The sequence below is a fragment of the Leptonotus elevatus genome, chromosome 6, assembly GCF_054856555.1.
Source record: "Leptonotus elevatus isolate MCC_2025b chromosome 6, RoL_Lele_1.0, whole genome shotgun sequence".
In the NCBI taxonomy this organism is placed as follows: Eukaryota; Metazoa; Chordata; class Actinopteri; order Syngnathiformes; family Syngnathidae; genus Leptonotus; species Leptonotus elevatus.
This window is the reverse complement of record NC_141244.1, coordinates 9269020-9281121: the sequence shown is the minus strand read 5'-3', so window position 1 is coordinate 9281121 and position 12102 is coordinate 9269020. Positions and strand designations below refer to the sequence as shown.

The 12102-nt window shown below is 40.3% G+C and overlaps 1 protein-coding gene across 1 annotated transcript; it reads right to left on the bottom strand.

Moving 5' to 3' along the window:
• Positions 1-1522: 1522 nt before the first annotated feature.
• dync2i2 (dynein 2 intermediate chain 2) lies at positions 1523-11156 on the bottom strand. Its single transcript, XM_086077399.1, has 9 exons — positions 10911-11156; positions 9486-9746; positions 9305-9414; positions 9019-9176; positions 8812-8921; positions 4619-4786; positions 4227-4459; positions 3990-4147; positions 1523-3315 (listed from the first exon to the last, which is right to left on the bottom strand). The coding sequence occupies exons 1-9, from the start codon at positions 10986-10988 to the stop codon at positions 3077-3079; spliced, it is 1515 nt and encodes a 504-aa protein (XP_085933525.1). The 5' UTR covers positions 10989-11156; the 3' UTR covers positions 1523-3076.
• Between the last annotated feature and the right edge of the window lie 946 nt (positions 11157-12102).

Sequence of the window (12102 nt, the reverse complement as noted above, 5' to 3'; positions counted from 1 at the left end):
AATTGATGGCCGTTAACAATTCGTCCTTGAAAGTACTTCCTCTGCATTGCGCATTATTGACATGGAATAACTTTAAAAAACACATTCAAACCCCACAGGACAGGTCTACCACCAGACATAGGCATCCGATCTTCTTTGGAACGAGAAAGTATCTGGAATATAAAACAACCCTTATGGTCCTGGTGAGAATAAGTCCAATTGTCCCCTTGTCCCAACAAGGCGTCTATTTCCTGGTTGAATGCATGGACCGTTACCAGGTCTGTGATGACAGATTTTTGAAACTGGAGGAAAATTGATGACCAGCGATGGAACTGTAGCCTGTATCCCAGAGACAACATGGTTAGCACCCACATATCAGGTGTGTTGGCAGCCCATACTGAAATTGTCCCAGCATGAATTGACAACATGTCTGCTTACTCGGTATGGTCACGACACCCTCTGCCTTTTGAAAAGCCTGGTAGGCTGGTGACCTAGCTACAGCGATCAAGGGTCAGGACTTTTTAACAGCTTGACGTGGAGCTGTGAATGAACCCTGAGATGCAGAATAGGTAGGCTGACCAGCCAGCCTGCCAACTGTAGTCTCGTTTGAGAGGCCTGTGTTGTGGACTTCAGTCCCTCAACTGATGGATCACTAAAAACCTCACCTGGAACCACAAGTAATTCTCTCAACGTCCACCTACAATTCTCAGTCAATGGATTTATACAGCCAACCCTGGCAACGCCCTTACGTTAGCGTGGACAGCAGACAGCAAAATTCCATTTAGATGAAAGCAGATGTCCGAAGCGAAGCGTCACCCAGATCCTGTGTAGGGCATTAAATGTTTGGCTCAGTCAGAAGCGTGACAGAATTTCCAAAATGACCCAGATGCGCACCAATGACGTATGCCCTCTGCACAGTAGACTTGTCACATGTCAGCTGTAGCAGCCTTGGGTACATGGCACTGGGCCACAGGTGCCATGATCAGGGAAACCATGGCTGGTTCCAAAGACAGCATATGGGTCAGGCCAAATGAGAAATGCAAGAAGCCTTCTATCAGATGTCAACCTGGAAATGCATTTGTATCCCACCAGCATGCCTGTAGTTCCCCCAAAATGTATGTTGGAGGGAGAGACCAAAAAGTGGTGAGGAATTTTGTCCACTAAAAATTTTACTGGAGTCCATGGAATGCGCTGCAGGTGCAGGCAACTCTAAACGTGCAAGAGCCACTCATGGAGAAGATATGAGCGATACTGTGTTCTCCTAATGACCCGGAATAATTGCTAGCTTGACTGAGCCTCAAGGTTTGATAGCAGTCAGCAGCCATTCCAGGAATCAAACAAGCTTATATTTCATTTCAGAATTTGTGGTTTCGAATTCAAAGTTTGCATATTCTCCCTGTGCTTCTCTGGGTAGTTTTTGTTTCACATTACAAATACAAAAGCAAGTAGGCCATTGCAGATGGAAACTTCCTGCACGTTGTGGCTCAAAAATCATCGAATTTTTACACTGATCTCTTTTATTGATGACACATTTTGCTTCATTCAACGCATTGCAGAAAGATAGTGATTTAGTAGTAGCCACTTTTTCAGATACTTACAGACATGTAGCTTTGACAAGAAAACTTCCATTTCCCTCTTTGCTACCGAAGGAGGGGATTATCAGCAATCGGCTGTATAAAATAATGGGACAAGACCAGGCGGGCCTGGGATTAAGACTTGGGTATTATGTTCACTGACGAATTGAGACAATCCATCTTGAAGCGCTTACATAACACCACATTGTGCTAGAGACATGGCCTTATACAATTTAAAATTGTTCATTGTTTACATTTAAACTACTATCAAGGGATTCTATTAGAGAAGATGCGACACAACTGGAATGAGACTTTGCATCTCCCACTTGTATTGTTGCAGCCAAAGACTGCATGGTAATTGATCAAAAAAAATTTTTTTTTAATTTTACTTTACATAGACCGATTCAATTCAAACACTCAAGCACTGGAGCAAAACGATATCTTGACCTCAAGCATGGCTGTCCAGAGGTTTGACATTGTGGGAAAACTGTCTATACATTACATGCATGAAGTAAATGCGCTTGTGAATTGACGTTGAAACTTGAAACTGACAGAACTAGACTCAGTCCAACATCCAAATGCACAATTATGCAAGATTCCATTTGTCATTCATTTGTCTTTTTTTTGTAGTTTTAACTTATGGAATCAGTGTGCTTTTACAGAGGCACAGCAATAGAAACAAATTTCTAGGTTATCGCTAGAATCTGTATTTATTTCAAAAAAATCGAATTCACACAAATTAGCAGCACTTTTAATATGATAAATTGAGGTAATTTTCGCAATACCACTACCGCCAATGAAACTATGACCATCCAGCTCTATACATTTCCTAAAACCTGCAAGGAATGTAACATGACATCAATACTGCTGTTTTTCCTGTTAAATCATAGCAACTATATTCAGATAGAACAAGCGTAGCAAACAATATTATAAAGTAAAAAACAAAAGCAAAAAGATCAAGTACACAATAGTTTCACCATTTGTCTATCCACGCATTTTCTATAGCCGCTTTTGCTGTTGACGGTTGCAGGGAGCTGGAGTCTATCCCAGCTATCTTGTGGGGCGAAGCAGTCACCGAGTGTGAACTGAACCCATCGTGCCTGCATAGGTGTTAGGTGAACAAACCACTACGTCATCAGTGACCCATCACCTTTTGAATCTTCAAGATTTTTTTAAATTGTGTTGTGTAGTAAGTTTTGTTTTCATCACTCTGTAATCAGCCACTCTCTAAAAAAAATGTGGGCACATTTTGGCCCAAAATCAATGATGATTGAGTGATGATTTTGTTGGCAACTTTTTGCAAACCTATACCCAGAAATGCCAACGCTGTCTCTTCGTTTGGGTCGAGGCCTGATGACTGATATGAGTCTGTGTTTGTGTAAAACATCATCTGATGACTATTCAGTCTGTTAACTTTTGACTTGCCTAGTGAAATGTAACTCCAATCCCACAAGACACATGGCTGAAACTGTAACCGGCACTACAAATAGTCCATTGCAGCCGTCTCCATCCATCCCATAGTGTCATTCAGCCACTTGATTGGCTATCTGCTCCAGGAGATTGCTCTCGGTGGGGATTTGCTCTGTCAAATCAGTGCTGAGCTTCCAAACACCAACTGTCCCATCTGTTTTCCCCACTGCTAGGAGGCCAGGGTTGTGACAGTTGAAGGCCAAACAGGTTGTAGCATGGCCAACGCCTCCTGGATCAATCGTGGCTGCTGGTCTCAGGGACCTGCGACTCAGATCGAATATTTGCACCTCACCTGGTGGAAGAAGAGTGCATTTAGAGTGCTTAACATAAACGAGTACACGCTATGCAAAGTAAACTCTTTTTCTCACTGTTTCTCTCAGCATACACAATAACACTTTTCAGAATGCTATCAATGAGTAGAATCACCTGAGGTAAAATTCGCTTTGCTAGACCCTCACTGCTGGATTATGAAAAAACAACAAAAAAAAACGTTTTTGCAGGTGCACATGAAAAAAATTGAATATTGTGCCGATAACATTGGTCTGCATCAAAATAAATAAATAAATATAGACTAAATTAAAATTGCATAAACAAAGTAGCAAACAACATTTTCTAGGGTAGTTTTGGATGTAAAATCCATATATATCGCATTATTTTTTTCGCTCCTGTCTTTTTGTAATTTAACTTTTTTTCTTTTATTTTTCTTTTAAGTGCAAGAAAACCATTTTTGGGGGACAAAATCTGGTTTGTTGTACAGCTGTAAAGCAACCCAAAAATGTCATTAAAATATCTTGTGCCCCAACAAGTCAAACTACGGCAATCTGATTAATACTGCGTTTGTGGAATATGAATGAAGCAGCAAAATCCGCCCATTTTTCTCCATCTCAAGAGGGCTGCCACTGTTAATCAGTGGCTTGCAAAGTATTCATATTAAGTGTGAGATTCCCAACACTTTTGCTACTGTACCTTGTCCCGTGGCTGCAGCAAAAAGCAGCGGCCGGGTTGGAGACCACTGCACTTTAAAAACATAAGTGTCTGACACGCGGAGTGAGCGCAGTGGGTTGGTCTGCAGCAGAGAATGGAGGTGAGCCAGGCCATCAGTTCCTGCACTCAAAAACAGGTTCCTAATGAAAACAGTCACGTATGAGTCACATGTTATATTTAGACACTGATTTAGTCACTGATGGGACCTTAAATGTGTACCTATGAAAAGGTGAGCAGTGTATGGAGTGGACAGGGCCGCTACCAGGCCTAAAGGAGAAGACGGCTGGGGCTTTCAGTGGCACACTGAGACATTCGGACGGGACTGCGGCTGGCGTCTGGGAGGAGAGGGAGCATCTAAGCAGAAGGCCACCCTCGGAGCCTACTAAGAACGTGTCTGGGTCCCATGGAGACAGGTCTAAGGAGGTGACACCCACAGTGCCGGTGCCTTGGCCCTAAAACAAAAACAAAATACAATGCCGTAAAACAGCCATTAAATCTTATGTTTTTCTTTCAACGAGTCATTAAAAAAATAAAGACAAAAGTCAATAGTCTTTCATTGTCAGAATGTGAACATTGTGGTTGTTGCATAGTCTTGGAAGACTGGTCCTTACCTTGAAGCTGGCGCTGCTGGAAAGAACTTGCTGCTGCACGAGCGCAAAGGCCACTTTCAGGACACATTTTCCTTGCTCCGAGCTCACTGTCCACAGCAGAATCCTCCCTCCGGAGCATGCACTCAGAACGCCAAACTCTCCTTTATTCTGCAGGGGCACCCAGGTAACCTGTGTACACGCAAACACACAGCAACAGTATGATGGCCTTATCATCCTCCTATCTGGCAATAAATTGCAAGCAATGAATACAGATGCTTTTTATGGGTCCAAATTGAATCTCACATCTACTGTATGTTGATACATGAATTTTTATGAAGTGCAATAATAGAAGATCTTAATTCGGTAGGACTGGATCTTCTCTGTTACAATTGTAATGAATCAATTATGAACATGTGCCCTTGAGATTGCGCCAAGAAGAAATAAACTCTTAAATCTCTCTTAACAAAGCTAGTTTCAGGCACATGAAATAAATACACTTTATAGTGTAGTTGATGGTGAACATTCTTCCATTCCCTTCCATTAACCATGTCAGCAGGGGTGAAAGTGGGCCGGAACTGCGTTCCAGTAAAAAATTTGTTCCGGTCCGAAAATATGATGGCAACTGTCAAAACCCCATGTTAAATAACCTGCCAGGCTGCCACCCAAGATGACAAAAATATACTAACGTCAGATTTACATGCACAACAAGTCACCAAAAAGCGGGGGGAGCGTGAGGCGGCGCGATTGCATATCACGCGGACGGGTGCGTGCATGTCTACTTCAACTATTCCAAAAATTTGGAAATGTGCTTTTGTATCGCCACTGTTAAAAGGCGGTGACCCAGCTATATTGAACAATTACAGACCCATTTCAAAGTTGTCAATATTGTCAAAAGTCTTACAGCGTCTAATTAGCAAACAGTTAAAGGGACTGCAACATGAAAAATCTACTTTTTGGAGCTTTTAGCCATGTTAATATGCTAATTCCTCACCAAAAACATGTCCAAAGTTGTGTTTTCCTCCATTCGCCCCTGTATGAGAAATTCTAGGTTATTCTGCTCTCCAAGCACCAGCCCCTCCCAACCTGAGAAAACGAGCTGTTGGCACGGTTTGACGTCATTGCGTGCAGCCCCGCCCCCGCACCGCCTCTGCGGACTAAACGCACGCCCACTTTCTCTGAGACCTCCCTCCATGGGATAATGACAAAAGTAGCCTTTATCAATAAACATTCTGTCCAAATGAACTTCAAGTAGTCAATTATTCTTCACATTTGCAATGCCAAAGTGCAATGAAATGACAAAAAGCAAGCAGTTGGTTGGATTTCCAACTATCTTACTGAAAGAACTCAGTGTTAAATGTGATGACCAATGTTCTGATGTTCCGCCAGTTATTTGAGGTGTACCGCAAGGATCTATTCTAGGCCCGCTCCTGTTTACAATTTATGTAAATGATGTGGGGCAGAATCTAAACAACGCAAGCTGTTATTTTTACGCTGATGACATTATTGTTTATTCTTTCACAGCTACACTCACTGAAGCCATTAACAATTTACAAAATGCATTCACGACTGTTTGTTGTAGTTTTTCTGACTTGAATCTTTCCTTAAATACCAGCAAAACAAAACTAATGGTGTTTTCTAATAGTAAAGACAAGCAGAAGAATGTTTCTCCTATTGGCTCAGTGATTGAGGTCGTTGAAATACTTGGGCATCTTAGGTCATTCACTGCCATTGACGGCTGTAGACGTCAAAAATTCATTTGAACTATTTCGATTAGTTTCACATTTTTTTCCACTTTTGTTAACACCAGTATGAAAACCTAGAAAAAAATGTAGTGTACATTTAGAACAGATATAAAATTTGCGATTCATTCATCTTGAGTTTAAATAATTAAGTAATTAAACAAAAAAGAAAATATTATTAAAAAATTAGAGGCGTCAGACAATTATATTTTTTAATTGTAATTAATCGCATGACTTCAATAGTTAACTCATGATTAATCACATTTTATATCTGTTCTAAATGTACGATAATTTTTTCCCCCCTAGGTTTTCATACTCTTGTTAACAAAAGTGGGAAAAAATGTGAAACTAATAGAAATAGTTCAAATGAATTTTTGACATCTATAGCCGTCAATGGCAGTGAATGAGTTAAGTGATGCATCATTGTTTTTTAAGCCTCACATTGATTCTCTTGTTAAAAAAAAAACGACACCTTAAGTTAAGTTTCTATTTTACAAACAAGTTGTGTTTTTCTTTCTATGCATGGAAGAGACTTGTGGCTGCAACATTTCTTCCTGTGCTTGATTATGAAGACCTTTCATACTCACATGCCCCAGCCAAAGCTCTACATATGTTTTTCATGCCTCCTTGCGCTTCGTAACAAACTATGGTCCACAAACTCATCACTGTGAACTGTATTCCCGGGTTGGATGGCCTGCTTTGGACACTCGTCGGCTGACACACTGGTACATATTTATTTACAAGGGACTCATAGGGTTACTCCCTCCATACTTGAAAGTTTATCTTCAGCGAAAGTCTGATGGACCTTACTGTCTTCATTCTCAGGACATCTACTTACTCACTTTGTGTTGTGTTGCGCCTCTTGGCCAGGACTCCCTTGAAAAAGAGATTTGCGGATCTCAATGGGATTTTCCTGGTTAAATAAAAAATTTTAATAAATTTTTTTTGGAGGTTGGTGCGTTCGATGCAGTACTTTAGTTTGAACCCTATGTTATATAGTTGAAGGTTATGAGTGTTTTGGGTATGCCACAGTTTATAATACCTTTTCAAGAGAAAATGAGTCAACCATTTGGACATTCCTCGAAGTGACAATGATTGGAAAATTCCGGGAAAATAAAATGAAATACAGTGAACCCCCTGCTATATTGCAGATTTTTAAGTGATTGTTCTTTTAAAAACGTGTTTTTTACTAGGGATGTGCGAGTACCGATACCAGGTATTGGCATCGGTATTGAGTCAATCTGACCTTATTTCAAGACATCAAGTGCACATGAAGGGTGCCAATACTAGTCACGCATACATATGATGCCCTCTTGTGGCCATTCTACTATCAGGAAGTAAATGGCATGCATGGCTGACAGAATATTTTAGCTAATTGCATCCATATCAATTCTCTCATAAGCCAATTAAGATGCAATTGTATGTTTACAAGGTCCATATTAATGCTTAAGAGTGCTTTCTTCTGCTATTTATTTGCTAACTCAATTTCTGCTTGGGTGACTGAGCGTTTTTTTTCTTTTGAACTCCACCAACAGTATGTCCATGCCTATTAAGATGCAACTTATTTACTTTGTAAATATATGTATGTTTCTAAGGTTTATGCTTAAAGTGCATTATTAGAGTGTTGCTCGTTGCTACCAACGTTATATGTTTATTTGCTAACTCAAATTGGGTGGTAGCAGATACAATGAAAACAGCAGAGGCCCAAGAATTGAACCCTGTGGAACACCATACGTTCCTTCATACACGTGAATTCATATTGCACATATTCGTCCGACCACTTTTTGTTGTTGTTGCTTGACATAGTTATTATGAAGGGATTACAATAATAAAGAAATCACATGACATACCATTACAACAGTCACAGGTTGACTACTGAGTGCACCAAATTCCCTGCAGCACAAATAAGCCAAGCAATGTAGCGTGAACACCTGCAGCCAATGATAGCCAAGTGGGGCATATCATTATGAGTCAGATGTGAGTCTTGACATCCGCCTAACACCTGAGACTGACTCACCGAATCCAGGTTAAGAACCACTGGTTTAGTTTTGTTTGGTGTTTAAATATAGAATGTTGAATTCCCTTTTGCTTTGTGTCAGGTTTTATAATAAATTTCAACATAGTAACAAAGAGCTTGATACAAGCAGGTTTCGCCTCTTATTTGGGAGAAGAGGTGCAAAAGAATACTTTTAAAGGTGTGGTTCAATATGTCAAGGTGTGTTTCAATAAGTATGTGTTAAAAGCATATGGAGGTTTGAAACTATCAAAATATGGTCTTTCTATATTGCGGGTTTTCCACCTATGATAGTCACTGTAGTGTCTACATGAATAAACTGGTACAAATTGAAATGTATAAAAATTTATTTTTTTGGAAGGTTTCTTGAGATGCACTCTTTCCACCACTTCCATTTGACACCCAATGGAAAAAAGGTAACCTCATTGAGCCAAGTTCTCCATTCCTGTGGACTCACTCACCTGACAAACAGGCTCTCTGTGGCTATCTGGAGACATGCCAGTTTGCGCCAGGACTGGATCTGTAGACTGACTGGTGTCCCAGACCATCACTTCACCACTGTACAAACCACCTGCAGGCAGCCACGGCAGCACAGACAATCATATAACACACATGTCAAATAAGGATAATGAAACATGTCGCAGTGAATCACAGCCCGGGTCATGTACCTGCCATGAGGGCGGGGTGCTTGGGGTGACAGCACAGAGATGTCACCGCAGTAGGAACATCTATGACCAGATCAGCTTGCTTGGGGTTCAGACCTCCATGGTCTATGTTCCATGTGCAAATATATGACTTGTCATTGCTCCAATCACCTTCTGCCATCCTGTCAACCACACGAGCATATTGACTTCCTCATGCATGGCTGACATAAGCCAACTGCAGAACTCTCAGAAAGGTAGAGGACCCCAAGCTTTGGAATGATTTCTAATAAAATCACCGGAAGCAACATACCGGCCATAAGCACAAGCTATTACCGCACCAGTACAACTCCAGGACACGCTCGTTACATGAAGGTCTCGCTCTAGAGCTCTCGGATGATGAAGTTGGTGAAGGCACAAAACCTATAAAAATGGCAGAAGTGGGAATAAACACAATGTGTCTAATATTTAATGATTTATCAGCTTCTGCTTACCATCGGATTGTGTTCTTCCCAGTTCACCTGAAAGCCATCAAAAGCATGACTCTTGGAATTCCTGACCAACTCTCGGATGACTGGGGCTTCAACCTGACGTAGGAATTCTTTCAAGCCGGACAAATTGAGCACACTCTGGGGGTCCTGGAGGAACTGTGTCGATACATGATCCTGGAGCTCTGTTTGAGTACTGCTGATGATAGTGGTACGAGTCTGTACTCCTGCTTCAGAACTGTGAATGGCTCTGGTCTGACAGCCTCTCTGAGACATGTACATATATACACACACCCACACATAACCAGAGCAAACGAAAGAAATGCTTTATGCACAAGTACAAAGATGGAAAATATTGATTTGTTTTTTGTACATTTTGGTTCACTCTTTTGAATGGCTTGGTCACAAAAACCAAGGTTTTACTGTATTTAAACGAGTTGATGGAGAAAAGTAACGTTTAAGTGAATTAATTAGATTTATTGTCATTCAGTAAAGACATGGTCAGTGCACAAATTAGTTGATACTTAAAACTCACTTTAGCTCACAGTATCATATATAGATGCAAAAATAAGAGAGGCAATCAGAGTCCAGTGGGGATGCTGTGCGTAGTGGCAATTGTTCGGCTGTTATAGTCCATAGGTGAAGGATTATTATTGCATATTGGTGTTCAACATTTTTACTGGCCGAGGGAAGAAAGTAAGAAACTGTCTCTGAATATGAAAAGTGACGGGGGCGATCTGATGAGATGGTGACAGAAGAGCACCAGCTAACGTGTAAAAAAAGGGTTATAGTAGTCCTACCAGTGCTGTTGTATGAGTTGAAGACCATTGCAATGAACAAAAGACAGGAGACAAAAATGGAGGTGGCAGAGGTTTAGATGCTGAGATTGTCTTTGGGAGTGATGAGAGTGGACAGGATTAGGAATGCAAGGGACAACAAAGACTGCAAGGCAACCTGGACCAACCTAGAGTGATCCGAATAAGATGGTTTGTAAATATACAGCGATTCGGCAACAAAACAATGGATATACAAGTAGAAGGATGCTGGAAATTCAGTTGCCAGGTAACGCAAAGATGAAGACCAAATAGATAATTTATGGGATATGGTCACTGGTAAGGAGAGACTTTGCGTAGATAACTGCAAGCAGAAAAATGCAGAGGACATGGAGAAATGGAAGAGGGTGATTCGATGTGTGGACCTATGAATAGGGTAAAACCGAAAAGGAATATGAACTTTCTGTTTAAATTTGTGTTAAATGTCGGCGTTTTCAAGTATATTTATTAGTTTTGATTTATACTGTTCACTGTACAATTCTCACAATTACCTCTCCTTGTTATGTACCTTGCCAACATAACTGATGCTTGACTGTGCAGAGTATTCATACATATCATGGCTTATGTGTTGCAATCTAACGTAGTCGCTCAAACGTACCGATTCCTGCGCCGACTGCTGAGATTTTCTCCAGGACGACTGGATACTCACGGGCACTTGGGCTTCGTCCGTAAACATATCAATAAATCTGATTATGAAATGAAGAAACAAAACACGAACCTTGACTACTAAATATCAACATCCGTCAACAAATGCCCATTTCTTCTTCGCCTCCAGTAAATGCTTCTTCAAGCATAAATTGGGTGCAATACTGCCACCTTCTGGTATTTTTGTTTTGTTTTGTTTTAATGGTCATAATCACGGATCTGAATATATGTCTGGATAGCCGATAGGCCAAGACTTTTGAAGTCGCTAGGCCGCCATATTGCTCCTTCCAAGAAACGGTTATGGGCATACGATCCTCATCCTGTACATTTACATTTACAGTATCGAAATTGGAGAACATTTGAGACAGTACTTAGTAGAAAGAGCATGATTTATGATGTTTTAAACAAGAGAACTTAAGATACAACTTGCCCGAAATACATGTATACATTAGATGCTTGATGATGTTTGCAAGAGGAAATTTCTGTATATATTAGAGCTGTCAAACGATAATTTTTTTAAATCAGATTAATCACATCTTTGAATTTTGATTAATCACGATTAATCGCTTAATAATAAATCACTTTTTTATCTATATTTTTCCCCCCGCCAAATTTGAAGAGCACCGGTTATGTGTTAAGTCTTTTGACATTTAATGTTATGAGGACATCTTCAACATATTTTGATCCACTACACACGCTCATCCTCTTTTTCTAATCAGTTAATTACTTGCATAATTTAAAATGAAAAAAAAATGACCCCGATATTTTGACATGAACAAGTAACAATCTGATTACAATAGCAGAGCTTGATTTGGCATTTAGTGGCCACATTTCTGGCGAGATGTAATTTTTTTCCCAGAAATATTTATCAGTACTCCCCACCCACAATGGCACATTAGGTTATGGTCTCGTCATGGCCAAATATTCGTGTGCATGAAAAGAATGGTGATGCAATTTTTTATTTAACCATGAGCCATTATCTAAACCATTTATTTATTTATTACTATTGTAATAATGTAACTATCTATGTCAAGCTATTAAATGAATGGCAAATATGCCACCCTGTTCGGCTCATAAATTTGTAAATCTAACTGACTAACTCTGACATTAGTCCTTTTTAACTAAACTTCCCCAAGTAATTACTC